At 45.8% G+C, this 27,629-nt stretch overlaps 2 protein-coding genes across 4 annotated transcripts in view; both read right to left on the bottom strand.

Annotated features, from left to right (window-relative positions):
• The window catches only part of Oatp26F (Organic anion transporting polypeptide 26F), a 152,677-nt gene that overhangs the window by 61,087 nt on the left and 63,961 nt on the right, over positions 1–27,629 (bottom strand). For 2 of the 3 annotated variants that reach the window (XM_045751636.2, XM_045751637.2), the window contains exon 2: positions 15,994–16,364. The exons of the other annotated variant lie outside the window; for it this stretch is intronic. The gene's annotated coding sequence lies outside the window, so the exon portion shown is untranslated. The remainder of the gene's footprint in view (positions 1–15,993; positions 16,365–27,629) is intronic. 3 annotated transcript variants of the gene reach the window in all.
• Positions 16,195–20,058, bottom strand: LOC138367668 (autotransporter adhesin BtaF-like). Its single transcript, XM_069329626.1, has 3 exons — positions 19,992–20,058; positions 19,104–19,619; positions 16,195–16,364 (listed from the first exon to the last, which is right to left on the bottom strand). Exons 1-3 carry the CDS (start codon positions 20,056–20,058, stop codon positions 16,195–16,197), a joined length of 753 nt encoding a protein of 250 aa, XP_069185727.1.

Raw genomic sequence — 27,629 nt, 5'->3', positions numbered from 1 at the left:
CCCCCCCCCGACACTTTGCAACATTACATCATTTCACTCTTTCCTTCGTTTGCAACATTCATCATCATCATGCTAGACATATACACTGCAACATCTGTGCAACATCAATGTTGCACAGAACATGCAAACGGTCTATGTCTTCTTTTCTCCTACTCACGGACATTATTGTGCATGCGTATGTGTGCACAGACATTATCGTGCATGTATACGTGTACACACGTACGTGCGCAAGCGGCTATGTGCGTTAGTGTGCGCGTGCACACGCGATTTATCTTGAGGTTATCTTGAGATGATTTCGGGGCTTTTTAGTGTCCCCGCGGCCCGGTCCTCGACCAGGCCTCCACCCCCAGGAAGCAGCCAGTGACAGCTGACTAACACCCAGGTACCTATTTACTGCTAGGTAACAGGGGCATAGGGAGAAACTCTGCCCATTGTTTTTTTGGCCGGCGCCCGGGATCGAACCCGGGACCACAGGATCACATGTCCAGCGTGCTGTCCGCTCGGCCGACCGACTCCCTTGTAGAGACGTGGCAGGAGAAGAGCCGTGAGGGCCGGGGTGGTCCGTGAACAGATAAAAAAAAAAGGACTTTAGTGTGAACTGCAGCACGTACCATCTCTCCTACAGGACCACCCACACCTGCCTCCAGTCACGGAAGAGTTACTGCTGCAGGAAGATCTGGCTGGGAACTACTTAACACATTAACAAGAGCTACGGTTAGAACAATCTCAGTGGGTGAATGCCATTAGTCGAGCTCCAGTAGACACTTGAGCCTCACTGATGCAAGGTTGTCAGGGCAGCGTCAAGGTAAGGAAGGGACTGCAGGAGGCTCAAGGAGCGCCCAGGAAGACGTATGTGAAGTAACTACAAACTCAAGACCATAGCAACAGTGGTTGGGGATGCCAGTCGGGACACCATGATGAAAAAGGAGCTTGCAAGGGTCAACGAGAGACTGTGGAATCTGGGAGTAGACATGATACACAAGTTCTCTGAAAGCATATAAACAATCACATCTGAAGGTTATATTAAGCTGGAGAGCACTAGGACACCCTCGGGAAATTCGATAATGAAACTGAACACTGTATACAGCATACGTCCTACCTGTTTCTGAGTATGCAGCACCCCCCCCCTTCCCTATCACCTGGAGTCCAGCTTCAAACACAAAACGAATAGAAAGTAGGGCGATTTACTACATTACTTGTACAAATATTTAGAGGACCGAGTTATGGAGATAACCTGGAGAAAATGATCCTAATCCTACCAGAAGAAAGAGGAGACAACACACACAGCTCCCGAAATAGAACATAATAAGGGAATTTTACGAGATACAAGAAATGTGTTTATATTCAGCAGTAGTATAGCTAAAGGCCAGACATGGAAAGTAGACACAGGAGTGTGAGGAACACTTCAGCAGTAGAGTGGCAGCGAGCACCTGGAACTGACTACAAGCGAAAAGAGCCAATGTTGAAAGACCCGAAAGACATCGCATTAAGGGACCCGGCGTGGAAAGTTCCCCGCCCCCCCTCCCTCCCAAAACACACACCCAGGGGCCTTGCGGCTGAGTGGGAGAGCGCTCGGGGGGGTCGTTGTCCTAAGGGCCCGAGTTAAAGAGTTTCTTTAACCCTGATGCTCCTGTTCACCTAGCAGTAAATAGGTACCTGGGGATGTGTGTGTGTGTGGTGTTTTATTAATAGAGTGGTACCCCCTACCACTCTCACCCCATCTTTGTTACCTTACACTTATTAGGGTTGAACTCTACCAGCAATTTGACCAGCCACTTCTGGAGTTTGCCACAGTTCAGCATCTTCCCAGTTATCACCCGTACGTACACCAGGCTGTCACGAGGAACAATGTCACATGTTCCTGGAGAGTCTAGGAAGATGCAGTCTACCCAGCCTTCCTTTTGCTGGTGTATTTGGCTGACCATGAACTATCACGTTTATCATGCATGACTAAATCCATCAGAGATGGTGGGGGAGGGAGTGTGTGTGGGGGGAGTGTGTGTGTTTGAGGGGGGAGGGGGGTGAGAGAGTGGGTGGGGGTGAGAGAGTGGGTGGGGGTGAGAGAGTGGGTGGGGGTGAGAGAGTGGGTGGGGGTGAGAGAGTGGGTGTGGGTGAGAGAGTGGGTGAGGGGCAAGTTACTGGTGGATGAAGACAACACACGACCGACTCAGTAACGCTTCACTTCACCTGACGCCCTCTGGAATAGATTTATTCTTTACTATTGCACTTTACTCTTGTCTTTCATTACTGCCCTTTACTACTGTGTTTTACTACTACGTTTAATTTCGTTCCAACGTCTTCCACATGGACGGTTTCATCATGTACAAGTGTTGTATAGTTTGTTGCCAGCTTGTACCTCATCTTTCACTTGAAGGGTTCGACACCCTCAAGTCTTGCTCCAGCACAGTCTTCATTGTCTAGTGTCTGACACGTCCTTAACCCCCGCTCACCCTCCTCCTCCTCCTGCTGCTGCTGTTACTGCTGCTGTTACTGCCACAGCTGTTACTGCTGCTGTTATTCTAGCTTCTGCTACCGTTTCTCATGAGTTAATCTTTATTCTGCTGCAGTCTTAATTCAAGGTTGTGATGCTTGTCACGTGAGGCGCAGGTAACGAGTGACCGTTATTTCCTGTTCGTGCTGAGGCGCCTCTTGCTGCCTCCCTGGCTGGCCACACTCCACCTCTTTTAATAACAATGTTTCCACTACAACACGTACCTATGTAATATACAACACAGGCTCTCAAGATCATGTTGCATACAACAGATGGTATCAAGGCTCTCCGCAGTATTGCCTCCTGAGCTAGACATGAAGCAGGTCTTGAGGTGAGAGTTTCAGGTCAACACTACTGGTCCTGGAACACTCAAGACAGGCACTTATAAAGCCCCATTTCTGACCAAAGGGAAGTCGAGACAGACGTCGTGTGCTCCAACCATCAACAATCTACATCAACATTAAAAATATTGGTCTTGTTATCGCTATTGTCTCAGACCTATTGTTATAGGTCTGAGGCGTTGAGACCCATCTCGTCTCAACAGGCGGTGTCCGCACGCCCATCCTCGCTATCTTAGCGGACCTCTTGGCTAAGTACCCCTCGACTCCCTTGGCTAACAACCTCTTAGCCAAGCACCCGGCAGTTGCGACAGTCAACCACTGCACCTACGACTAAATGGTCATAACACTGGCGGCAGCGGTGGGATTTTGGAAGGGGCTATCTTGAGGTTATCTTGAGATGATTTTGGGGCTTTAGTGTCCCCGCGGCCCGGTCCTCGACCAGGCCTCCACCCCCAGGAAGCAGCCCGTGACAGCTGACTAACACCCAGGTACCTATTTTACTGCTAGGTAACAGGGGCATAGGGTGAAAGAAACTCTGCCCATTGTTTCTCGCCGGCGCCTGGGATCGAACCCAGGACCACAGGATCACAAGTCCAGCGTGCTGTCCGCTCGGCCGACCGAGGCGTCTGAACATCTGATGTCGTTTTGGATAATGAAACATGTAACGTGAATGGTACACATTTTGAACCTTGGCATGTAGTGTAGGATGGTGTCGTCATCGTGTACTGTATGTTGCAAACACTATTCAATGGCATTTCATCTCCAGTTGGGCCAACACCAACCAGGAGGCCTAGTCAGAGACCGGGCCACTGTGATGTTGATCCGTGGAATCATGGAAAGGTAACCGAAAAGAAGACATTCAAGACTTCAACCCAACACATCTGGTTACATTCCAGGCAAAACAGAATGTAGTTGCAAGTGTGTGTTCAAGGTAGGTAGCTGCAATTCATGTAGATTATCCTTCGTTAGATGCCACACAAGTTGATCATTCAGAACCTTGCATACCACATGTCAGACCAATCCTGATGTATGCAGCTCCAGCCTGAAGTCCACACCTAGTTAAACACAAAACAAAGAGAAGATTCTGAGATATGCCACCATACTAGTCCCAGAGCTAAAAGGCATAAGTTACAAGGAAAAGCTAAGGAAATTAAACCTCACGTGCCTGGAAGACAAGAGGCATGATCACCACCTACAAAATACCCAGAGGAACTGACAGAGTGGACAAAGACAAACTATTTATCATGGGCGGAACATGAACATGGGGACACAGGTGGAACCTGAGTACCTAAATGAGCCACAGAGATATTATAAAAAAATGTTTTCAGTGTCAGTAGTTAACAAATGGAATACACTAGGCGGTGGTGGAGGTAGAATCCCGATAGTTTCAAATATAGATATCATAAAAGCCCAATAGGCTCAGATTTACGTACGGAGTGACAATTGAGAGACGCAACCAAAGAGCTGAAGCCCAACCCCTGCAAGCACAACTAGGCGAGTACACGCTGACTAGGCAAGCACCCACACCCACACACCCGACCAACCAAGCACCCACACCCCCCCCCCCCGACCAACCAAGCACCCACACACCCCCCCCGACCAACCAAGCACCCACACACCCCCGACCAACCAAGCACCCACACACCCCCCCGACCAACCAAGCACCCACACACACCCCCGACCAACCAAGCACCCCCCCCCCCCGACCAACCAAGCACCCACACACACCCCCGACCAACCAAGCACCCACACACACCCCCGACCAACCAAGCACCCACACACACCCCCGACCAACCAAGCACCCACACACACACCCCCGACCAACCAAGCACCCACACACACACCCCCGACCAACCAAGCACCCACACACACACCCCCGACCAACCAAGCACCCACACACACACACCCGACCAACCAAGCACCCACACACACACACCCGACCAACCAAGCACCCACACACACACCCCCGACCAACCAAGCACCCACACACACACCCCCGACCAACCAAGCACCCACACACACACCCCCGACCAACCAAGCACCCACACACACACCCCCGACCAACCAAGCACCCACACACACACCCCCGACCAACCAAGCACCCACACACACACCCCCGACCAACCAAGCACCCACACACACACCCCCGACCAACCAAGCACCCACACACACACCCCCGACCAACCAAGCACCCCCACACACACCCCCGACCAACCAAGCACCCACACACACACCCCCGACCAACCAAGCACCCACACACACACACCCGACCAACCAAGCACCCACACACACACACCCGACCAACCAAGCACCCCCACACACACCCCCGACCAACCAAGCACCCACACACACACACCCGACCAACCAAGCACCCCCACACACACCCCCGACCAACCAAGCACCCACACACACACACCCGACCAACCAAGCACCCACACACACCCCCGACCAACCAAGCACCCACACACACACCCCCGACCAACCAAGCACCCCCACACACACCCCCGACCAACCAAGCACCCCCACACACACACCCGACCAACCAAGCACCCACACACACACACCCGACCAACCAAGCACCCCCACACACACCCCCGACCAACCAAGCACCCACACACACACACACCCGACCAACCAAGCACCCACACACACACACCCGACCAACCAAGCACCCACACACACCCCCGACCAACCAAGCACCCACACACACACCCCCGACCAACCAAGCACCCCCACACACACACCCGACCAACCAAGCACCCACACACACACACCCGACCAACCAAGCACCCCCACACACACCCCCGACCAACCAAGCACCCACACACACACACCCGACCAACCAAGCACCCACACACACACCCGACCAACCAAGCACCCACACACACACCCGACCAACCAAGCACCCACACACACACTGTAACAAACTAGGCTGTTGTAAGAATTATCCAGAGTGGTTTATCGACAAAAGAGAATGGGAAGCTGAGCCGCATGGTGACCTGACCCCCAGGGGAATTCGCGGTGGAAATAACCGACGCTTTGTTCAAAGCTGCGTATAATGAATCATCCTATAGTATTCAGTAATTTAGAGAAAATTAGCCTTTATTCATTTTGCATTAAAATTGTATTGTATAATAGTACTGGATACAATATCAAGAGTATTCTAATTATTGAGTTTAAGTCACCATCAGTGACGTCACGAATCAGATCTAACTTTTAAAGCGGAGTGACCGGCGGTCATAGGTCATCAGGGGTTGACAGGTCTAATATTTCTCAAAGTTTTAATAACCATTTTTGTGATCGGGAACAGCTCTGCCGTTAGATGTTTGTAATTTAATTCAGTAAAATAATTCAACCAGTCTGGATCAATTAAGTACAACAGAGGTTAATTGTTATAACTTAAACCTGGCTAGTAACTTGGTAGAACTTTGACTGACTAGGCGGAAGGATACAATGCTCTGTCTGGGGTAGACCAGACAAGAGAGAGATCAGTGTGGAAACGGGAGCAGCTGGGATAAGAGGTCAAACATCTTACCTCTCCCCAAGACCAGCCAAAACATCTAGCGGGTCGCCCAAGGTATAGTTGCTATTGTTAATTATAGAAATAGTCTTCTCCTTTGCCACTCAGGTCAAGTAGGGAGTGTTAAAGTGATAGGGAGTGAACATATTTAGATTTTGTTTTAGTTTTCTTTTAATAAATTAAATTTGTTATTAATTTGCATTTTATTGTTTCCATGTGTTTTATGTGTATACTTGTCCTGGTCACGTGGTCCACACGAGGCAGAGTTGCATTGGGCGCCGATTCTAACATCGAATCGGAATTATCATTACCGTGTAATTTATTCCACACTCAAGGTCATCGTTTATAGTGGGGATCAAGCCCCTAGGTTGATTAATTAGCGTGATCGATCCAGACCTCGATCATTGCTCTTGTATTACTGGTCTGGTGGTGGCAGCAGAGGTGACTCTAGGGTTTTGTTCAGAGCTTAGGTCACGTCATACTGGGTGTAGAATCCTAAGTCGGTCAATCGTCTTAGGACCACGTGGCGTGGAGTTGGCTTTGGTAAAAGGTTTGGAGTCCCTTGGTTTAGAAATAAAAGTAAGAATACGGGTAGAGGGAGTAGAAAGAAGGAAGTAAAGAGAGGGAACCAAACCCGTGTTACAATGGTGCACAGCGGTGGTTTCAACAATTTTGTTTGAAATTGTTGAAAGGCTCACGCGTCTAGCCGTTCGAACACGTGCGCGGATGCTAAGGAGACAGCCGCGGGCCAGGATTAGCAGTGCGCCCCACAACAGTGCGTTTGAGTGGGGATTGGCGAATCTTGGGTCATGCGGGCTGATATGATTAAGGTTTAGTTAGTAAGATTAGGCTGTTAAAATAGATTTATTGAAAAGGAGACCGCTCCGAGTTGATTGGACTGGGTACCATACTCGACCCATTGCAATTAATTCAGAGGTGTTGGGAGCCGCCATACTCTCAACAGCAGTTCCTTGAGGGCTGTCGGGGGCGGATATATCTGTGGGACGCCAGTAGATAGTCCGAGGGCGTTATTAGACGACCCAAAACGCTAGGAAAAACGTAATCCGTGAAGGGCGTTGCGGCCTCCGAGGGACGGACTAGTAACCTACCTAGCAGCGATTCAACAACTAAGTGATCGCACACTTAGTGGAGGTTGAGTCGTCCCTAGTCATAATTGTTGCTGAAAGCTGCGTGTCGCTCTGTTGGAACCTAGATGGTGTGGCCTCTAGGCTAGGTGTGGTACGGCGAGCCGGTAGGAACAATTATATGATTAAGTCGAGTGCATTTTTGAATTAAGTATACTTCAATTTATAAAGTAATTTCCGTTTATTTGCGTTGTTCTAGATTAATTTTTTTCCCCTAAATTCAATCCCCGGTTAAAAAAATTTTTTTTATCAAAGTGTTTAGCATTTTCTTGCATATTAGGCTAAGTGCGTACATTAAGTTTGTTATTCCCTGTTGTATTAGTCTAAGTCAGAGGCGTTGTTACTAGAGTGTTGTTAATCCTCTGGACTTAGGGCTATGTGTCGGTCACGATAGATAAGTGAAGGAGTTTAAGGGATAGTAAGTTGCGTGTAAATGTTATTTGTCCATGGAATATTTCTAAGTATTTTGGGATAAGTTTTCGGCTAAGTCAATGTCGGAAAGTCGTTAACTGTAATTAATTTGTATTCGTGGGTCACGTGTATGTTCTGGGCGCCATTAGGATTCCCCAGTCGATGCGAGTGATAGTTTCTAGTTTTTACCAGTAAGACGGTAGAATTGTGTTTGTAGACTTAGAATTCTGTTTTCAGTAGAAACGTAGGTGGAAAATTTTCTAAGTCCAGCTTGGGCTAGAATCTGACTTTTTGGCGGAAATTGATTTTCATGTTTCGTGTATATTCTGGGGTCAGTATTACTCTCTAGTGCGCGCAAGGGACGTAATTCTGTCCGTAAGCATTAAACAGTGATAATTACATTTTTGCCGAATTTAGTTATTTTTTCGAGAAAATCGTGTCGTAATTTTGTCAGAGTCCATTTGAGGTGAAAATCTCGGATTTTAACGAAAAATCGAATTAGTGAGTGTTGAAACCGCCCGATGTGTCAGTATTGTTCTGTATACAACGTCAGTATTAAATAATAACGTATTTATATCTGGAAACGAGAAAACCAAATTTTTGTGAATTAAAGGAGTTTTGTGATATTTGGGGTGATAGAATATTTTTCCCTCGGAGTCAGGAAAATTGGCAGTCCAGCAATTGAGTAAAAACGTAGTTTTTTTGATAAAAATTCAATTTTTAGTAAGTATATATAGGTCCTGGGTGTCTATATTAATCGCTAGAGCGGTTTATTAACGTAAAACTAGTTATTGTCCTTCAGAACAAAGATTTTGATTTTTCAGCGTTTAAGCGAAAAAGCGCGGGACTTAGTTTTTTTTCAGCGCAGCTGGTCCCGCTCCATCAGTCATCAGGGGCCACGCTGCTCACTTCAAGCGCGTTTAGTATTCAAGTACAGTAAATATTCTTTATTAATCCATCACGAGTGCTGTGCGTTAGTTGCGTTATCATTTAAATTGTTTTATATAAATTAGATTCTTTAATTTTTTTTAACGTAAAGGACTTAGGTTTCAGCGATAGAACTGCGGGATATTTCACGGGCAGACACGAGTGCGGGGCAGACACTCATTCATTGGATTCACTTCAGCGATTCTCTCGATAAATCGTTGTATTTCCTATTTTGGGAATCTAGTAGTTGTTTCTTGGAAAAGAGTTGAGATTTTTTTTATTATTATTTGTGTAAGATCACGGTTGTAGTGAGTTCGGGTCGAGGGTGTACTAAAGGGTAGTTTAGAAGAGACGTGGCACACCAGGAATCACAGAAAATGTTTAACCCAGATAATGACCAGTCAGTAGGGACCAGTGGGAATGGGAGTGTAGAGGATAGAACCTCTTCCGACACCACTGGGGATCGCTCAGGTAGCTCAACTGGCACCACAGGTGGGGTCAGTGGGACTGAAGCGACGAGTTCACGGGTTCTGCATGGGACTGGGCAGTCGAGGGTATCTTTCCATCCCAGTAGCGATACTATTATTGACATGAGTGGGGAGTCTTGCGAGGAGTCGTCCCATGAGGGGGGAGAGCCGTCTTGGGTTCCCCCACAAAGAACATCGACGCCATGCCAGCAGGGCAGACAGGGGGCCTCAGTTAGTATGGCAGGACGCCCCACTTCGCTCGGTAGAGAACAGCAACCCGTTCAACGGGAACATGAACAACCGCACCAACAGCAGGAACTACCCAACATAACACCAATACCACAGCACCCACAACACCTAGGTACACCTCATCCGTCACTACAACAACCCCTACCCCATCCTCAATTCCCATACCAACCCCATCCTCAGTTCCCATACCAACCCTTCCCCCAACCCCAGGCCACTCCATACCCATTCCAACCCCAGGCCACCCCATACCCATACCCATACCCATTCCAACCCCAGGCCACCCCATACCCATTCCAACCCCAGGCCACCCCATACCCATACCCATATCCATTCCAACCCCAGGCCACCCCATACCCATTCCAACCCCAGGCCACCCCATACCCACCCCAACCTCAATCCACACCCCAACCCGAGGCCACCCACACCATACCTCAGCCTCAACCCCAACCTCAATCCACACCCCAACCCGAGGCCACCCACACCATACCTCAGCCTCAACCCCAACCTCAATCCACACCCCAACCCGAGGCCACCCACACCATACCTCAGGCCAAACCCCAACCTCAACCCAGTCCCCAACCACGGGACCCACCCACTGCCAGTAGCTCCGCGTCACATACAGAGGGACTTGTGAGTCTGATTCCCAAGTTGACTCTGCCGACACTCAGAGGTAGGGAGTTGTCGCTTATTAAGGTGGAACGCAACCGCCAGGTGGAAGACTGGCTTTGTGAAATTGGTTCGATGCTGGAAGCTGTCCCGGGGGATAGATCGAAAATTGCTCTCGCTATGGGGGCTTGCGTGCACGTAGCCGGTCCACTGGCGGGATTTACAGAGTTTCAGCACCTGACATCTTGGTCTCAGTTTGTCCAAGCGATTAGGTACAGATTCAAAGACAAGGTTTCAGAGGATGAGGCTTACTTTTATCTCGAGTCACTTAAGAGGGATGACCGAAGCACTGTCAAGGATTTCGGGTCAATATTAAAGAGAAGGGTTGACGACCTCACTAAGGAACTGGGGTTCGATTCGAGTCAGGCAGAGCAATTCCCTAAAGAGTTGTTCTGCAAAACGTTACCTTCCGATATGGGGCCATTGTTCCTTGCGGGGAGAGCGGGGGTGAGTTATAATGACCTAGTCCAACAGGCCGCCACAGCCCTAGACAGGCAGACGCGCGCAGGGACATCGGGCACTCAGTTGTCGCCATACGTAGAGGCGGTAAGTAAAGGCGAGGGAGCCAAGCCGAGTCACTGTGGCGCGGGTTCATCAGGCAGGAGGCAGCCCTCAGCTGCAAGTTCGAGCCACCCTGCGCGGGGTAACAACAGAGATCCGCGGAGGTGTTACTCCTGCTGGAAGCGCGGGCATATACAGAGGGATTGCGAAGTCACTCCTACGAAAGCATGAAAGCAGGCTCCTAGTGATGGTAGGCCTACGTTTGAGGTGAAAGTGGAAGGTGTGAGATTGACAGCTTTTGTTGATACAGGAAGCCAGGCAACGGTAATTAAAAAGTCAGCCTTCAGCAATTTTAAGTATGTACGTCTTCAACGTTGCGCAAAGACATTAACAGCGGTCAATGGGGAAAAGATTGAGATCGTAGGTCAAGGTACAGTTAATTTTGAGATTGATGGGGAATTGCAGCCTCACACATGTACGATCGTAGAGAACCTTGATTTTCCTGGTCACATCTTAATGGGAACTGATTTTCTGTCGCGATTTGATTATTCCTTGTCTGCTCAAAAAGGGGCTAGGAACTGCAGGTTGCAGTTGGGACAGACTTCCTACCCAGTGGAGATGATCGACCATCCCCCAGTTGTAGCTTCAATTAAGAGGAAGCTGAAATATAATGCGCACTATCCAAAATTGATTTTTAAGTCTCTTCCAGACACAGTTAAGAGGTCATGCGCCTTGCATGCATTGACCAAACAGAGTTGCCCACCACATTCTGTTAAATTTATTAAGGTAGCCGTGGGACGTCACATACAACCAGGTACCACCCTTCAGGTGGCTGGGAGATGTGATAGTTTATTAATTCCTCATCACTTAGTTGTAGTGCTCGATAAAGGTGCACTCATTCCAGTTGTCAATCTTTCACATAAGACTTTTCGCTTCAGGGCAGGTGATAGGGTATCTCAGGGAACCATGGTGGAGGACACAGAAATCTTTCACCATGAGTCAGCTGAGACGCCAGCCGTCACTGCACAATGTAGTGCACTGAATATGTTGAAAACTAAAACACCATCCAAAGTACAATACGAAACGAGTAATTATAGAAATAGTCTTCTCATTTGCCACTCAGGTCAAGTAGGGAGTGTTAAAGTGATAGGGAGTGAACATATTTAGATTTTGTTTTAGTTTTCTTTTAATAAATTAAATTTGTTATTAATTTGCATTTTATTGTTTCCATGTGTTTTATGTGTATACTTGTCCTGGTCACGTGGTCCACACGAGGCAGAGTTGCATTGGGCGCCGATTCTAACATCGAATCGGAATTATCATTACCGTGTAATTTATTCCACACTCAAGGTCATCGTTTATAGTGGGGATCAAGCCCCTAGGTTGATTAATTAGCGTGATCGATCCAGACCTCGATCATTGCTCTTGTATTACTGGTCTGGTGGTGGCAGCAGAGGTGACTCTAGGGTTTTGTTCAGAGCTTAGGTCACGTCATACTGGGTGTAGAATCCTAAGTCGGTCAATCGTCTTAGGACCACGTGGCGTGGAGTTGGCTTTGGTAAAAGGTTTGGAGTCCCTTGGTTTAGAAATAAAAGTAAGAATACGGGTAGAGGGAGTAGAAAGAAGGAAGTAAAGAGAGGGAACCAAACCCGTGTTACAACACCCCCGACCAACCAAGCACCCCCACACACACCCCCGACCAACCAAGCACCCACACACGCGTGACGAAGAAACCCGATGGATTTCCCACCGGGATATAAAACTAAGTTTTTCACGGGAAATTAGAAATAACTGGAAATTCAGGATTTAGGACGGGTAAAAACTTGACTAAGGCGCGTCTGCCAGGCGGGCACATGTTGACTCTCCCCCTCCACACCCTGCCTGAGGGAGGGGGGGAGGAAGGGAAGGGGGGGAGGAAGGGAAGGGGGGGAGGAAGGGAAGGGGGGGGAGGAAGGGAAGGGTGGGGAAGGAAGGGAAGGGGGGGGGGGAAGGAAGGGAAGGGGGGGGGGAAGGAAGGGAAGGGGGGGGAAGGAAGGAAGGGAAGGGGGGGAAGGAAGGGAAGGAAGGGAAGGGGGGGGGAAGGAAGGGAAGGGGGGAAGGAAGGGAAGGGGGGGAAGGAAGGAAGGGAAGGGGGGGAAGGAAGGGAAGGAAGGGAAGGGGGGGGGAAGGAAGGGAAGGGGGGAAGGAAGGGAAGGGGGGGAAGGGGGGGAAGGAAGGGAAGGGGGGGAAGGAAGGGAAGGGGGGGGGAAGGAAGGGAAGGGGGAAGGGAGGGAGGGGGGAGAGAGAGAGAGATTGAGAGAAAGAAAACAAGAGAGAGATGGGGGAGAAGGGGGAAGAGGGAGGGGGGGAAGAGAGACAGAAAGACACAGACAGACAGACAGACGGAGAGGTGCAAGGATGGGACAGGTGTAAGCTGGAAGTTGGTGGAATGGAACAAACAGGAAAATAATTAACGACGAGACAAATTCCTGGGAAACCCCCAGACCTTTTAGTGAAGCACCAGGTAACTTTGTCACCCCCCCCCCCCTCTCTCCCTCTCTCCCTCTCTCTCTCTCCCCCCCCCCCCTCTCCCCCTCTCTCCCCCTCTCCTCTCTCTCTCTCTCTCTCTCTCTCTCTCTCTCTCTCTCTCTCTCTCTCTCTCCCCCCTCCCTCCCTCCCTCTCCCTCCCTCTCTCTCTCTCCCCCCCCTTTTTTTTGGGGGGGGGGAGTAAAGAGGAAGGAGAGACATAGGTGAAGGGAAGTATAGAAGTGGGAAGTACAGTGAGAGGTATGAAAGCAGGCGGGCTGTCCGCCTTGCTGACACGATGTGTGGGTGTTGGCAGCTAAGCTAAGCTGGCTCCCTCTTGTCAGGGAGCTGTGAGTGTGTGAGAGGTTCTTCACATGTGTTTCACCATATGTGGATGTCTATAGATGAATACTGTGTAGCATTCATATATACACACCCCGATGTTTCCACACATGTTGTTCTGTTTAAGGCTCTTTATTTTATTATTATTTATCGAGTTGTTCATACATATTATTTATCGAGTTGCTCATACATACACATATATACATACATACATATACATATTATATTATATATATATATATATATATATACATATACATACACACATACGTACATATATACCCATATGCATACACACAACTATACACATATACATACTCTATTTTTCAATTATGGGGGAAGGATATCTGGTCAGTATATCATCTGGGAATTATGTACTGTGGGGCGGGGTTTTCATCTAGTTAATCGAGGCCCTTGGGCCACCAGCTGTGGGAGCGGGGCGTCTCATCTTGGGCCACCAGCTGTGGGAGCGGGGCGTCTCATCTTGGGCCACCAGCTGTGGGAGCGGGGCGTCTCATCTTGGGCCACCAGCTGTGGGAGCGGGGCGTCTCATCTTGGGCCACCAGCTGTGGGAGCGGGGCGTCTCATCTTGGGCCACCAGCTGTGGGAGCGGGGCGTCTCATCTTGGGCCACCAGCTGTGGGAGCGGGGCGTCTCATCTTGGGCCACCAGCTGTGGGAGCGGGGCGTCTCATCTTGGGCCACCAGCTGTGGGAGCGGGGCGTCTCATCTTGGGCCACCAGCTGTGGGAGCGGGGCGTCTCATCTTGGGCCACCAGCTGTGGGAGCGGGGCGTCTCATCTTGGGCCACCAGCTGTGGGAGCGGGGCGTCTCATCTTGGGCCACCAGCTGTGGGAGCGGGGCGTCTCATCTTGGGCCACCAGCTGTGGGAGCGGGGCGTCTCATCTTGGGCCACCAGCTGTGGGAGCGGGGCGTCTCATCTTGGGCCACCAGCTGTGGGAGCGGGGCGTCTCATCTTGGGCCACCAGCTGTGGGAGCGGGGCGTCTCATCTTGGGCCACCACCTGTGGGAGCGGGGCGTCTCATCTTGGGCCACCACCTGTGGGAGCGGGGCGTCTCATCTTGGGCCACCAGCTGTGGGAGCGGGGCGTCTCATCTTGGGCCACCAGCTGTGGGAGCGGGGCGTCTCATCTTGGGCCACCAGCTGTGGGAGCGGGGCGTCTCATCTTGGGCCACCAGCTGTGGGAGCGGGGCGTCTCATCTTTGAGTAATCTTTCAAACATTGGGTCCTACAACATTTCGATGGTGATCCACACCCTGATGGCTTGGTGCTGCAGTCTGATGTTTAGTGGCTGTATGTTCAGGAGTTCATGGAGCTCCTGGATTGTCTGATCATATGGTGGACGGTGTTTTGCTGCTCTCCTTAGCGCCTTATTTTGCACTGCTTGCAGTTTCTACATCCTCCCCCCTCCCCCCTTTCCCTCTCTCCTCTGTTAGGTCATGTTCGGGTAATTTTGTACAGAATTTTTTTGTCAACTCGAGAGTTTGGGCTGAAAACGCAGATTAGAAAGGCGGAAGCACAACGTGACTACAGTACAAGGAAATGGCACAGTCTGCGGAGGGAGGGAAGGGAAGGGAGACCTCATCGTTCACATGAAAATAAACAATTTCAGGAACATTTGAGGAGAGTTGGTGGTGCCGGCCCAGACTGGCTCTCAACTGTCAAGTCAACACCTGTCGCTGAGGACAAGAGGCTGGGTAGTAAGGTCCTCCCAAACAAAAGGTGCCGTACCGTACTTTTCAAGACGCTAGCGTTCTCTAGTCTATTACAGTTGCACACTGACAGCCCCTTTCAAAGCTGGAGAAATTGTTGTCCTGGAGAGTGCGCAGAGATCCTTCACTGCCAGAATCCACCCAGTAAACCATCTAAATTACTGGGACCTAAAAGGCCTAAATATGTATGGTCTAGCGCACAGGCGGGAGAGGTACATAATTTACATCATTACACAGAAATGACACTAACGTAACCCTGGTTTGTGCCTCGGAGAGGCTGCGGGATCCAGTAAGTTCAGTAGAACTTCGCTTTCAACTCTTTTTAACCCTGTCTTACCTCAGTCGATTAAGGCAGTGTCTGGGATGCTCCCGGACGCAGGTTCGAATCCTCGTCACGGCCCTTGTGGATTTGTTCGTTTAAGTATTAATTGTAATTAAGAAGCAATAAATCCTATTTACATGCTTGTCCTCACGCACTCCCAAAGGTTAGGTTAAGTCCTGGTTTTCTATACAACTTTTCAGGTAAACTCTAATATTCACAATATTTTGGTGCGATGCTGGCGATTAAGTGTATTTATGTACTATGCCGATAGTCAGGATTGTACTTATTACATTCAGTATTAAAACGTACTGTCTATTCGGAGGCTGGACTGGTTGGTGGTGTATACACTCCTCAGCCCGTGTCCCAGCTGACCTACCTCTTGTGGGTCCCAGCAGCAGGTGGTGCTGGTGTCCTCAGCGGTCGTCCGTTGCTGAGAGCTTCTACTGGTACTTGCTGGCAGCTAGCCACTAGTGCCCAGCCCAGGAGATATCTCAGGAGTTCACTCTGCGAGCGGCTACTAGTACTTGCTTAGAGAAGCTAGGAACGACTAAAGCTGCTAGCAGCCTCCCAGAAGTACTTAGGGGTAACTGGAGACCACGAGTGTTGCGGGAGCCTGGAGACCACGAGTGTTGCGGGAGCCTGGAGACCACGAGTGTTGCGGGAGCCTGGAGACCACGAGTGTTGCGGGAGCCTGGAGACCACGAGTGTTGCGGGAGCCTGGAGACCACGAGTGTTGCGGGAGCCACTCTGAAACACGGCACCACATCAACAATTCACATCTTCACGTTAAATAATACATTTATGTATGAATTTCATATGCATCTTGACACCGGGAAATAAACAGTAATATGAATAAATAGGTTAATCAACAGGATCATAAAACAATACGACACTAACCAATGAAAACAAGATTTTTTATAGAATAACTTGGTTAATAAAGAGTCAGAAAGCAAAGCACAAGAGGTGAGTAATGAAACCTAAACAATATACCAGGACGGTGAGGGTACCACCCTGGTTCACCGTTGTCTGTGTACCAGGACGGTGAGGGTACCACCCTGGTTCACCGTTGTCTGTGTACCAGGACGGTGAGGGTATCACCCTGGTTCACCGTTGTCTGTGTACCAGGACGGTGAGGGTACCACCCTGGTTCACCGTTGTCTGTGTACCAGGACGGTGAGGGTATCACCCTGGTTCACCGTTGTCTGTGTACCAGGACGGTGAGGGTATCACCCTGGTTCACCGTTGTCTGTGTACCAGTTGGTGTAGCGTTGTGGTGTGTTGGGCGAGGTGTAACAAACTAAGCTTGTTGTCTTGGAAATTATAGATCTCGGATCATTGGCATTAAATGAAACCACGCTTGGGCAGGGGGGGGGGTAGAAATAGCCTAAGCTACTCTATCCCTTTGAGATGTATTTCTTTCTTGTCTCAATAAACATACTTGAACTTTAATTTGAACTTGAACTTGAGACCACGTGGTCTCACAAAACTTAGTCACAGGGTACTCTTTACCTGAGAAACTGTGGAAGGTCATCCCCCTTGGGATTAGGGGATTAGCACATTTAGAATTACAAAATGGCTTTCTCTCTGGTATTAATTCAACAAGTAATGAATTAATCAATAATTACAGTAATAACCAATCTGGTTGAGAGTTTTTGGGTAGGTTAACATGATTGCAGAGTAAAGATCAGGGTTCGTATACCGTCACAGAGACAACGACGTCAGTTAGAGAGTACTAGTTCGTGAGGCGACGTCTCGGAACCTACCGGGGGTCAAGGGTCAGGCGTACCACAACCTTTCATAATATTAATTCATAATGTACAAATTCGGATCACTAGTCAATATTGTAATTGGATATAGCTTTTTCCAAGATGGCTAACAGAATTACCATCAGAATAAGAATTCAAAGAGTTCAACCCAGATAGTTGAATAAGAATTCAACCATCTGGGTTGGCCAGGACATAAAGATTAGTTTGTTCAATTTAAACCCTGCTTGGTATTTTAATAGCCTGGCGGAGTGGTATTGCCTCTCCCCAGTCTGAGGACAGTCTGAGGACAGTCTGAGGACAGTCTGAGGACAGTCTGAGGACAGTCTGAGGACAGTCTGAGGACAGTCTGAGGACAGTCTGAGGACAGTCTGAGGACAGTCTGAGGACAGTCTGAGGACAGTCTGAGGACAGTCTGAGGACAGTCTGAGGACAGGCAGAGGACAGGCAGAGGACAGGCAGAGGACAGGCAGAGGACAGGCAGAGGTCAGGCAGAGGTCAGGCAGAGGTCAGGCCAGTGTGGCCGCGGCGTGGACCGACCTGGGGTCACCATCTCAACCCCCAAGCAGCCAGCACAACATCAGCTGGACTTAGAATATTCGGAAAAGTGGCTTAACCCTTTAGTTGCGCAAGACATCATATGATGCGTTGAGTGACCTGCAGTAACTTGCGCTCCGCATCATATGATGTTTGGGAGTACCGCGCAAGATTTAAACGGCCCGCGGATACACGGGGTTCACCACACCTTCATCAGGGCTCTTAAACAGACGCCATTTTTAAGGGTTTGGCACAATTGATTCTCCATCCGTGCCTCTTAGAATATATTTCAAATTAGGGAGTGTTTTTTATTACCATTTTGATGAGCTTTGTTTTAATAAACTTTGTTTAAATATATTGGTATTTTGAGTTGGTCCAATTTATGTGTGATTGTCTTTGCCGTGCCCCCCCCCCCCCCCCGCGTCGGGTTGCTTGGACTAAGCTGGTACACATATGGCAAGCAAGCCTAATCTGTTTTTAATATCTGATATATCCCCCCACCCCCCCCGTTGTTTTCAAGTTAATTCCCACACTTAACGTAAATTCATCCCCCCCCCCTTTTCCAAATAATTGAGGATTAAGCCCCAAGGAATTGATGGTTAATTAATTGCTCCAAACGACGATTAATTAATCTTTTAAATCCTTTTTTCGGTTTGGTGGTGGCAGCAAGTAAAGTTCCTCGAGTTTGCTAGAAAGGTCTAAGTTCAGCGTCGCGTGTTTGTGGTATCTAAGGCGGTCAATTGTCCAAGATCACGAGGCATGGACGAGGGCTGGAAGAGTAAGGCTCTGGGGGCTTTGAGTTAAGAGATCTACGGGCAGGGTAGTGGACAAGGTACACACATTACTCCGTACCCATTACACGGGGAGGGGGGGTTACAGTGTAGGGTTGTGGTGAGGGGGTACAGTGTAGCGTTGTGGTGTGTGGGTGGGGGTACAGTGTAGCATTGTGGTGTGTGTGGGGGGTACAGTGTAGCGTTGTGGTGTGTGGGTGGGGGTACAGTGTAGCATTGTGGTGTGTGGGTGGGGGGTACAGTGTAGCGTTGTGGTGTGTGGGTGGGGGTACAGTGTAGCATTAGTAGTGGAAACCGGGCCTATGCCCGTGCGTTTTGCTTTTTCCCCCGCACGGGCATAGGCCCCTGTGTTTTCTCTGGGCCTATGCCCGTGCGTTTTGCTTCTTCCCACGCACGGTCTACGGCCCCTGTGTTTTCTCGAATATTTTCCCACGCACGGTCTACGGCCCCTGTGTTTTCTCGAATATTTTCCCACGCACGGTCTACGGCCCCTGTGTTTTCTCGAATATTTTCCCACGCACGGTCTACGGCCCCTGTGTTTTCTCGAATATTTTCCCACGCACGGTCTACGGCCCCTGTGTTTTCTCGAATATTTTCCCACGCACGGTCTACGGCCCCTGTGTTTTCTCGAATATTTTCCCACGCACGGTCTACGGCCCCTGTGTTTTCTCGAATATTTTCCCACGCACGGTCTACGGCCCCTGTGTTTTCTCGAATATTTTCCCACGCACGGTCTACGGCCCCTGTGTTTTCTCGAATATTTTCCCACGCACGGTCTACGGCCCCTGTGTTTTCTCGAATATTTTCCCACGCACGGTCTACGGCCCCTGTGTTTTCTCGAATATTTTCCCACGCACGGTCTACGGCCCCTGTGTTTTCTCGAATATTTTCCCAAGCACGGTCTATGGCCCCTGGGTTTTCGCTCAAGGGGATTAAACAGCCGCCTCCAGTCATCCCCAAATTTCGTCAGCTCAGTGACCCTGCACAGACATTGCTAATGGTCAATGACGTCACCAGCTAGCCCCTCATCGTTCCTGCACCGGCATGTTCAAGGGGATTAAAAAGCCGGTCTATGAGTCGTGTGTTTTGCGATACAACAGTGACCTTGAAACCTAATGTTAAATACCATCATCCCTAGTCTATTTTTAATTTCATATTTACTTCCAACCATCGCCCATTACATTTATCAAAGGGGCTCGCGTATGTGAGGGAAGAACATAACTTCAGCACTGCAAGATGTTATGTGTGTATTTTCAAGTTTGTCCCCTGTTACCTGTATTTACACAGGTCTTTTTCCTTGGCGTAGGTGATTTTCGTTACCCCGGTGTCGTTTAGTCCCCTGCCGGTCATTGGCATAGGTGATTTTCGTTACTCCGGTGTCGTTTAGTCCCCTGCCGGTCATTGGCATAAGTGATTTTCATTACCAGGGTGACTGGTCATTTGTTTTTTTTTCCCATGCACGTCATTGGCACATGGGTTTTACGAACTTTTTTCTCCATGCACGGCATTGGCACATGGGTTTTACAAACATTTTTCTCCATGCCAGTCTTCATTTTGCCTGGGGGTAGGATTAAAATGCCTGTCCCTGGCATCCCCAAATTTCGTTAGCCCAGTGACCCTGCACAGACATTGCTAATGGACGTTGACGTCACCAGCTAGCCTCTCAGCGTTCCTGCACAGGCACGTTCAAGGGGATTAAAAAGCCGGACTATGAGTCGTGTGTTTTGCGATACAACAGTGTCCTTGAAACCTAATATAAAATACCATCATCCCTAGTCTATTTTTAATTTCATATTTACTTCCAACCATCGCCCATTACATGTATCAAAGGGCAGCAGCACTGCAAGAAGTGTTGTGTGTATTTTCAAGTTCGTCCCCTGCTGCCTGTATTTACCCAGGTCTTTTTCCTAAATATAAAACTTATCCAATTCATTCCTATTCTGTTTCATGTCGATACGTATAATAGGTTATAAATTTTCTCCTTTAATTTGAGCTATGACAATCTTTCTTGAAGGATCGTTTATTATGCATAGGGCAAAAAACAGGAACCCTGAAACCTAATGTAAAATACCATCAACCCTAGACTATTTTAAATTTCCTATTTACTTCCAACCATCGGTCATTGCATGAAACAAAAGGGGAGCAGCACTGCAAGAAGTTATTTGTGTATTTTTCGAGTTCTTCCCCTGTTACCTATATTCACCCAGGTCGTTTTCCTAAATATATAAGTTATCCAATTCATTCCTGTTCTGTATCATGTTGATACGTATAATGGGTCATTAATATTCCCCTTTACTATCATTCACAGCTCTATCATGTCACCTCTATTTCTTTGCCTTTCTAGAGAAAGTAATTTAAAGCTTTGTCAATCTTTCTTCAGAAATTGCTTATTGAGCATAGGGCAAAATAAAAATGAAAACTTACTATCTTTCTTTTGTATGAAAACAGTCCCCTGCCCGGCGTAGTGACTTCAATGCGATTTCAGTACTAATCCAATATTACTGTATAAACTAACAGTACCCTGCCAGGCATGGAGACTTCAATGCGATTTCAGTACTAATCCAACATTACTGTATAAACTAACAGTCCCCTGCCAGGCATGGTGACTTCAATGAAAAGCAAGCCTCTCATGTTTTGAAATAAAGCCTTCGTTTCTGACGTCATCATCCCTAATGTGGCGCGAGGCGCGCTAAATGCAGATCCCAGGAGGTTCACACATAAGTGTGAACTCTTAATCAGGCTTAATACCTCACCTATACTCTATGCTTCATCAGAGTTAATATTCAGCTACAATAGCTCGTATTTTCGCTCATTACTTATATTTTCTGTTATTCATAAACCCGATCAAACCTTCCTAACCTAACCTAACCTAACATATTATTTATAACAAACAAATACATTCTACAGAACAGTTATTGTTGTTGTTTAGTGACATCGTGAAAAGCGACCTCAGGTATAGGGACAATGTATTGATGGTCATTAGCATATAGGTGTGAAGGTATTACAGTACCTTACTGGTCAACTATGTATGACGTCACCAGACAACCAATGCGACCTTTGGCGTCCTACTGGCATGTGTATTTGATGTTATTAATCAAAAATGACTAGACTATCCATCCCCACCTAACCTAATCAGAGGTATAAGAATATACATTTTAGTCATCCACAACTGTAATCATTATTCAGTGATAAGTTCAAAAGTATAACAGAAGCCCAAATGTCATACTGCAATTTAAGCAGAATCGTACATCTGGCAGCATAGCAGGTGAGCTGAACATAAGAATAAAGGTAACTGCAGAGGTCCTATTGGCCCATACGAGGCAGCACCTATATATTTCCACCCAATCTCATTCATGTCCACCCTATGCTTAAAACAACCAAGGGATCCCACTTAAAGTATTAGTTTACAATAATAGTTTTAATAAATAGCTCTTATTCTAGTTTTATACACAACAGCAATTATGAAAACCCTATATCTAGATATTCTACTATAATCCACAAGTAGTTACCACACATCTGGCAGTACAGCGGATTAGTGGCTGTGTTCATAGGCTAGTCAACTGTCCTCACATCCATCAAATAGATATCCAAATGTCGCACCTCAATTTATCCATCTAGCAACTCGGCTGGATGTTAGCCACTATATTCATAGACTAATCATTTCTACACCTCAAAAAATCCTAGTCTTGGTACGCAAATCAGCTTACTTGTTTCTAAACCAACACTCGCAAATACAATCATGCATACCTACACATACTTCAAAACCAATGCATTCATAGAGAATAGCCTAGTTTTTGCCACCATTTCCCCATTAATCAGATGTAATTTATGCCATACACACAGAAAATACAGCATTTACACACCAAATATGCCATTTATGCATAAAATATACTATTTACACTCAAAATATACCATCACATAAAAAAATATGAGATTTTCATACAAAATATGTCAGTTGCAAACAAAAATATACCATTTACACAATATTGCATGTACACTCAGAGTATGACATTTACACAAAGTACGGTATTTTGCACAAATATATCAAAATGCTTATACATTTAGTCAATCAAAAATGCGCTTTAACTAAAATTACACAATTTCACAAACGTAATTTTCACAAAATACCCACACATTGTCTCATAAACCAAAATACACTTACACCATAAAGATCTATTTTATCAAATTACAGAGCTTACACAAAATACACAATTTTCACACACAAATACAGTTGCACCAGTTCCACTCCAACAAATTAAAAACACAACGTGCATAAATGCACTATTATCACAAAAATTATTACACAGTTTGTGTAATTATTTTACATCTTTGCACAATTAATACAAGAAAACTTGCTATATAATTACTCAGCTTGCACAATGACAATCAATACCCAAAGGTAAAAATAAACAATTCGTCCATATGCAATTACACAACATGCGCAATTAATACACAACTTATACAATATTACACATCTTTCATATTTATTACACACAACTTGCACAAATGCATATCTAGCACAAATACGTACAATATATAACTACCCCAAATATGAAAATACACAACTAGCATAAATACACGATTTACACAAATACAATTGCGACATTTACACAACTAGCTCAAAAATATAATCAATACACAACTTACCAAAATATGAACAATACATAACTAGCACATATTCATTAAATACACAACTAAGCAATTTCCGCAAATACACATACAAAAACATATACAATTAATACAGACAACTTGCACAAAACAATACACAATTTATAGAAATATAATCAATACATAATTTCAATAATCATACAACATATGCAAAATACATAATCTGCACAATTAATACACAAGTATATTAATTGTGCTATATATGTACAAACACAACCAACTGGGTCAAACAATACACAATTTGCATGATATTTTTCTGGGTATATTTAGGACATTAATTATAATATGCTGAGTTTAACCAACTCCCCAAAAGTCAGAATTTCACATATAAAAATGTTTCTTATAACTTCCAATGAGCTCAATATATAACACATTCTTTTTCCATTAAGATATCAACATTATTAGTGCTAAACTATTCATCTAACATATGTCCACTGTTTTTATGTCTTATTAATACCTTCCTTGTTACATTCTCTCCAATCAGACCACCATATTTATGTATTTATTCAAACCATCTAACAGACTTATTTGTTCTAGCCTTAGTCATGTTAGGGCAGGTGGGGTTAGGTGGAGTCAGTATTTTCTATGATAATTTTAGACAAATTTGCTATATCGTATCAAAATGCATCCTGTTAAAACTTAAATTCATCTAAATCTATCAAAAATATACTTATACTACGCAATTTGACTAAATTCTACCTAGCTAAACTTACTAAATATGAGCATCCCATATCCTCACATACAAGCCTATGTCGCCTCTGTCCATACATTATATGAGTCTGTCATATAGCACGAACCCCAAATAGGAAAATTTACACTATTTCATAAACATACTAGTTCATTACCCTAAGATATTATATATGTCCTTCCCTACACGACCTCACCAAACCTGACCTAGCATATCCAACCCTGGATTTGGTAAAAGTTGGCGAAATGTATGCTATGCCACCTAAATTTCACCAAATTTAAGGTAATTTCCACCAAATATACCCAAATGTTGTGTATCATAGCATCGCCAAAGCCCATTTTCACCTATTCCATACTATCCTACACAACCTCACCTAACCTGACCTAGCATATCCAAACCTGGATTTGGTTAAAGTCGACGAAATTCATGCTATGCCACCTAAATTTGACCAAATATACCCAAATGTTTAATATCACAGCACTGCCAAAGCCCATTTTTACCTACATTTTCTCCTATTCCATCCTACCCTACGCAACCTTACCTAACCTATCCTAGCATATCCAATCCCAGATTTGGTTAAAGTCGGCGAAATTTAAGCTATCCCACCTAAATTCTAACTAATTTATGGCAATTCCCACCAAATATATCCAAATGTTCTGTATCACAGCACTGCCAAAGCCCATTTTTACCTACATTTTCTCCTATACCATCCTACCCTACGCAACCTCACCTAACCTATCCTAGCATATCCAAACCTAGATTTGGTTAAAGTAGGCGAAATTTAAGTTATCCCATATAAATTTGACCTAATTTAAGACAATTTCCACCAAATATACCCAAAAATGTTTTGGAACATAGCACGGCCAAAGCTCATTTAGCTGAGTTTTCACCTATTCCAACCTGCCCTAGACAACCCTACCCATCCTCTCCTGGCATATCCAAAGTCAGATTTGATTATAGTTGGCAAAATTTATGCCTTTCCCACCTAAATTTTACCTAATTTATGCCAATTTCCACCGAATATACCCAAATGTTTTGTATCTTAGCATGGTCAAAGTTCATTTCACCCAAGTTTTTCACCTATTCCATCTTACCTTACACAGCCTTACCTAACCTGACCTAGCATATCCCAAGCTAGATTTGATTAGAGTTCGTGAAATTTATGCTTACTCACCTAAATTCAACCTAATTTAAGACAATTTCTACCAATATACCCAAAATGATTTGTTACATAGCTCAGCCAAAGACCATTTTACCCGAGTTTTCACACATTCCAACCTACCCTACATAGCCTTACCTATCCCTGACCTAGCAGATTTGATTAAAGTTGGGGAAAATGTAAGCTATCGCCATCAAATTTGAGACAATTTCCACCACATATGCCTAAATGTTGTGTATCATAGCACAGCCAAAAACCCATTTTACCCACATTTTCATCCATTCCATCTGAACCTGGACCTAGCCTCTGATACTACATATACTCAGAGAAGTGATGTTTTTGGATATGTACCTAAATGCCCGTGCCTATCCTGCAAGAGTCTTGGAGCTTTGTTGAATATTTTACCTATTTTTCTTCAAAAACTGAAGTTTTGGATATGAACCTATCCGCACTGTGCCTAACCTGCTGGGATCTTTGTTGAACATTGTAACCATATTCACAGAAAAGTGATGTTTTGGATATGGACCTAACAGACCCTCTCCTTTAAAACTTGGAACTGTGTTCAATATTGTAGATATAGTGTTGGGTATGTGTTTTGTTTTTACACATCAACCCAACCGTCCTGGACCTAACCTCCCTTCATCTAACTTCAAATTTATCGTAAATATGGAAGGACGTGTTGTTTGTGCATCAACCCAACCGTCCTTGACCTAACCTCCATTTATCAAACTTCAAATTTATCATAAATATGGGAGGACCGTGTTATTTGTGCATCAACCCAGCCGTCCTGGGCCTAACCTCCCTTTATCTAACTTCAAATTTATTGTATTTATGGGAAGAAGGTGATGTTTATGCATCAACCCAACCTCCCTGGACCTAACCTCTGATACACGAATCTTGGTTCAACATTGCATCATACTCGTAGCATATTTTTTTTCACATAATTTCAACCATCCTCAACCTAACCTCTATTACCTGGGGGGGGAGGGAGGTTAATGGAAAATATGATAATAATGGGAATTTTCTCTACATCAGTTCAACTTAACCATCCTTAACCTAACCTTAGTTAGAAAGGGATATAACTCACCAAAACTATTTAATTACCATTTACCTTATTTTCCTTATCCTAACCCATAACCAGAGGGTTTAGACCCCCCTTTACCTTGAAATTATACTATATATTTAAGGTAGGAATATATTTTCGCACATAAACCTATCATTCCCTAATTTAACCCTGTACTCTAATTTCGAGGTAAAGGGGGGTCTAAACCCTCTGGTTATGGGTTAGGATAAGGAAAATAAGGTAAATGGTAATTAAATAGTTTTGGTGAGTTATATCCCTTTCTAACTAAGGTTAGGTTAAGGATGGTTAAGTTGAACTGATGTAGAGAAAATTCCCATTATTATCATATTTTCCATTAACCTCCCTCCCCCCCCAGGTAATAGAGGTTAGGTTGAGGATGGTTGAAATTATGTGAAAAAAAATATGCTACGAGTATGATGCAATGTTGAACCAAGATTCGTGTATCAGAGGTTAGGTCCAGGGAGGTTGGGTTGATGCATAAACATCACCTTCTTCCCATAAATACAATAAATTTGAAGTTAGATAAAGGGAGGTTAGGCCCAGGACGGCTGGGTTGATGCACAAATAACACGGTCCTCCCATATTTATGATAAATTTGAAGTTTGATAAATGGAGGTTAGGTCAAGGACGGTTGGGTTGATGCACAAACAACACGTCCTTCCATATTTACGATAAATTTGAAGTTAGATGAAGGGAGGTTAGGTCCAGGACGGTTGGGTTGATGTGTAAAAACAAAACACATACCCAACACTATATCTACAATATTGAACACAGTTCCAAGTTTTAAAGGAGAGGGTCTGTTAGGTCCATATCCAAAACATCACTTTTCTGTGAATATGGTTACAATGTTCAACAAAGATCCCAGCAGGTTAGGCACAGTGCGGATAGGTTCATATCCAAAACTTCAGTTTTTGAAGAAAAATAGGTAAAATATTCAACAAAGCTCCAAGACTCTTGCAGGATAGGCACGGGCATTTAGGTACATATCCAAAAACATCACTTCTCTGAGTATATGTAGTATCAGAGGCTAGGTCCAGGTTCAGATGGAATGGATGAAAATGTGGGTAAAATGGGTTTTTGGCTGTGCTATGATACACAACATTTAGGCATATGTGGTGGAAATTGTCTCAAATTTGATGGCGATAGCTTACATTTTCCCCAACTTTAATCAAATCTGCTAGGTCAGGGATAGGTAAGGCTATGTAGGGTAGGTTGGAATGTGTGAAAACTCGGGTAAAATGGTCTTTGGCTGAGCTATGTAACAAATCATTTTGGGTATATTGGTAGAAATTGTCTTAAATTAGGTTGAATTTAGGTGAGTA

This window comes from Procambarus clarkii, chromosome 23 (assembly GCF_040958095.1).
Source record: "Procambarus clarkii isolate CNS0578487 chromosome 23, FALCON_Pclarkii_2.0, whole genome shotgun sequence".
Lineage (NCBI taxonomy): Eukaryota > Metazoa > Arthropoda > Malacostraca > Decapoda > Cambaridae > Procambarus > Procambarus clarkii.
This window is presented reverse-complemented; position numbering and strand designations above follow the sequence as displayed.

Excerpts from the sequence above, each read along its gene's own strand:
- LOC138367668 (XM_069329626.1), bottom strand. The coding sequence starts at position 20,058 with ATGACCGGCAGGGGACTAAACGACACCGGGGTAACGAAAATCACCTAC. Across the intron at positions 19,620-19,991 it reads CGCCAAGGAAAAAGACCTGT|GGGCCATAGACCGTGCTTGG; the intron begins GTAAATACAGGT and ends GCGAAAACCCAG. Across the intron at positions 16,365-19,103 it reads AAACACAGGGGCCGTAGACC|AGTGGCTCCCGCAACACTCG; the intron begins GTGCGTGGGAAG and ends GCCGTGTTTCAG.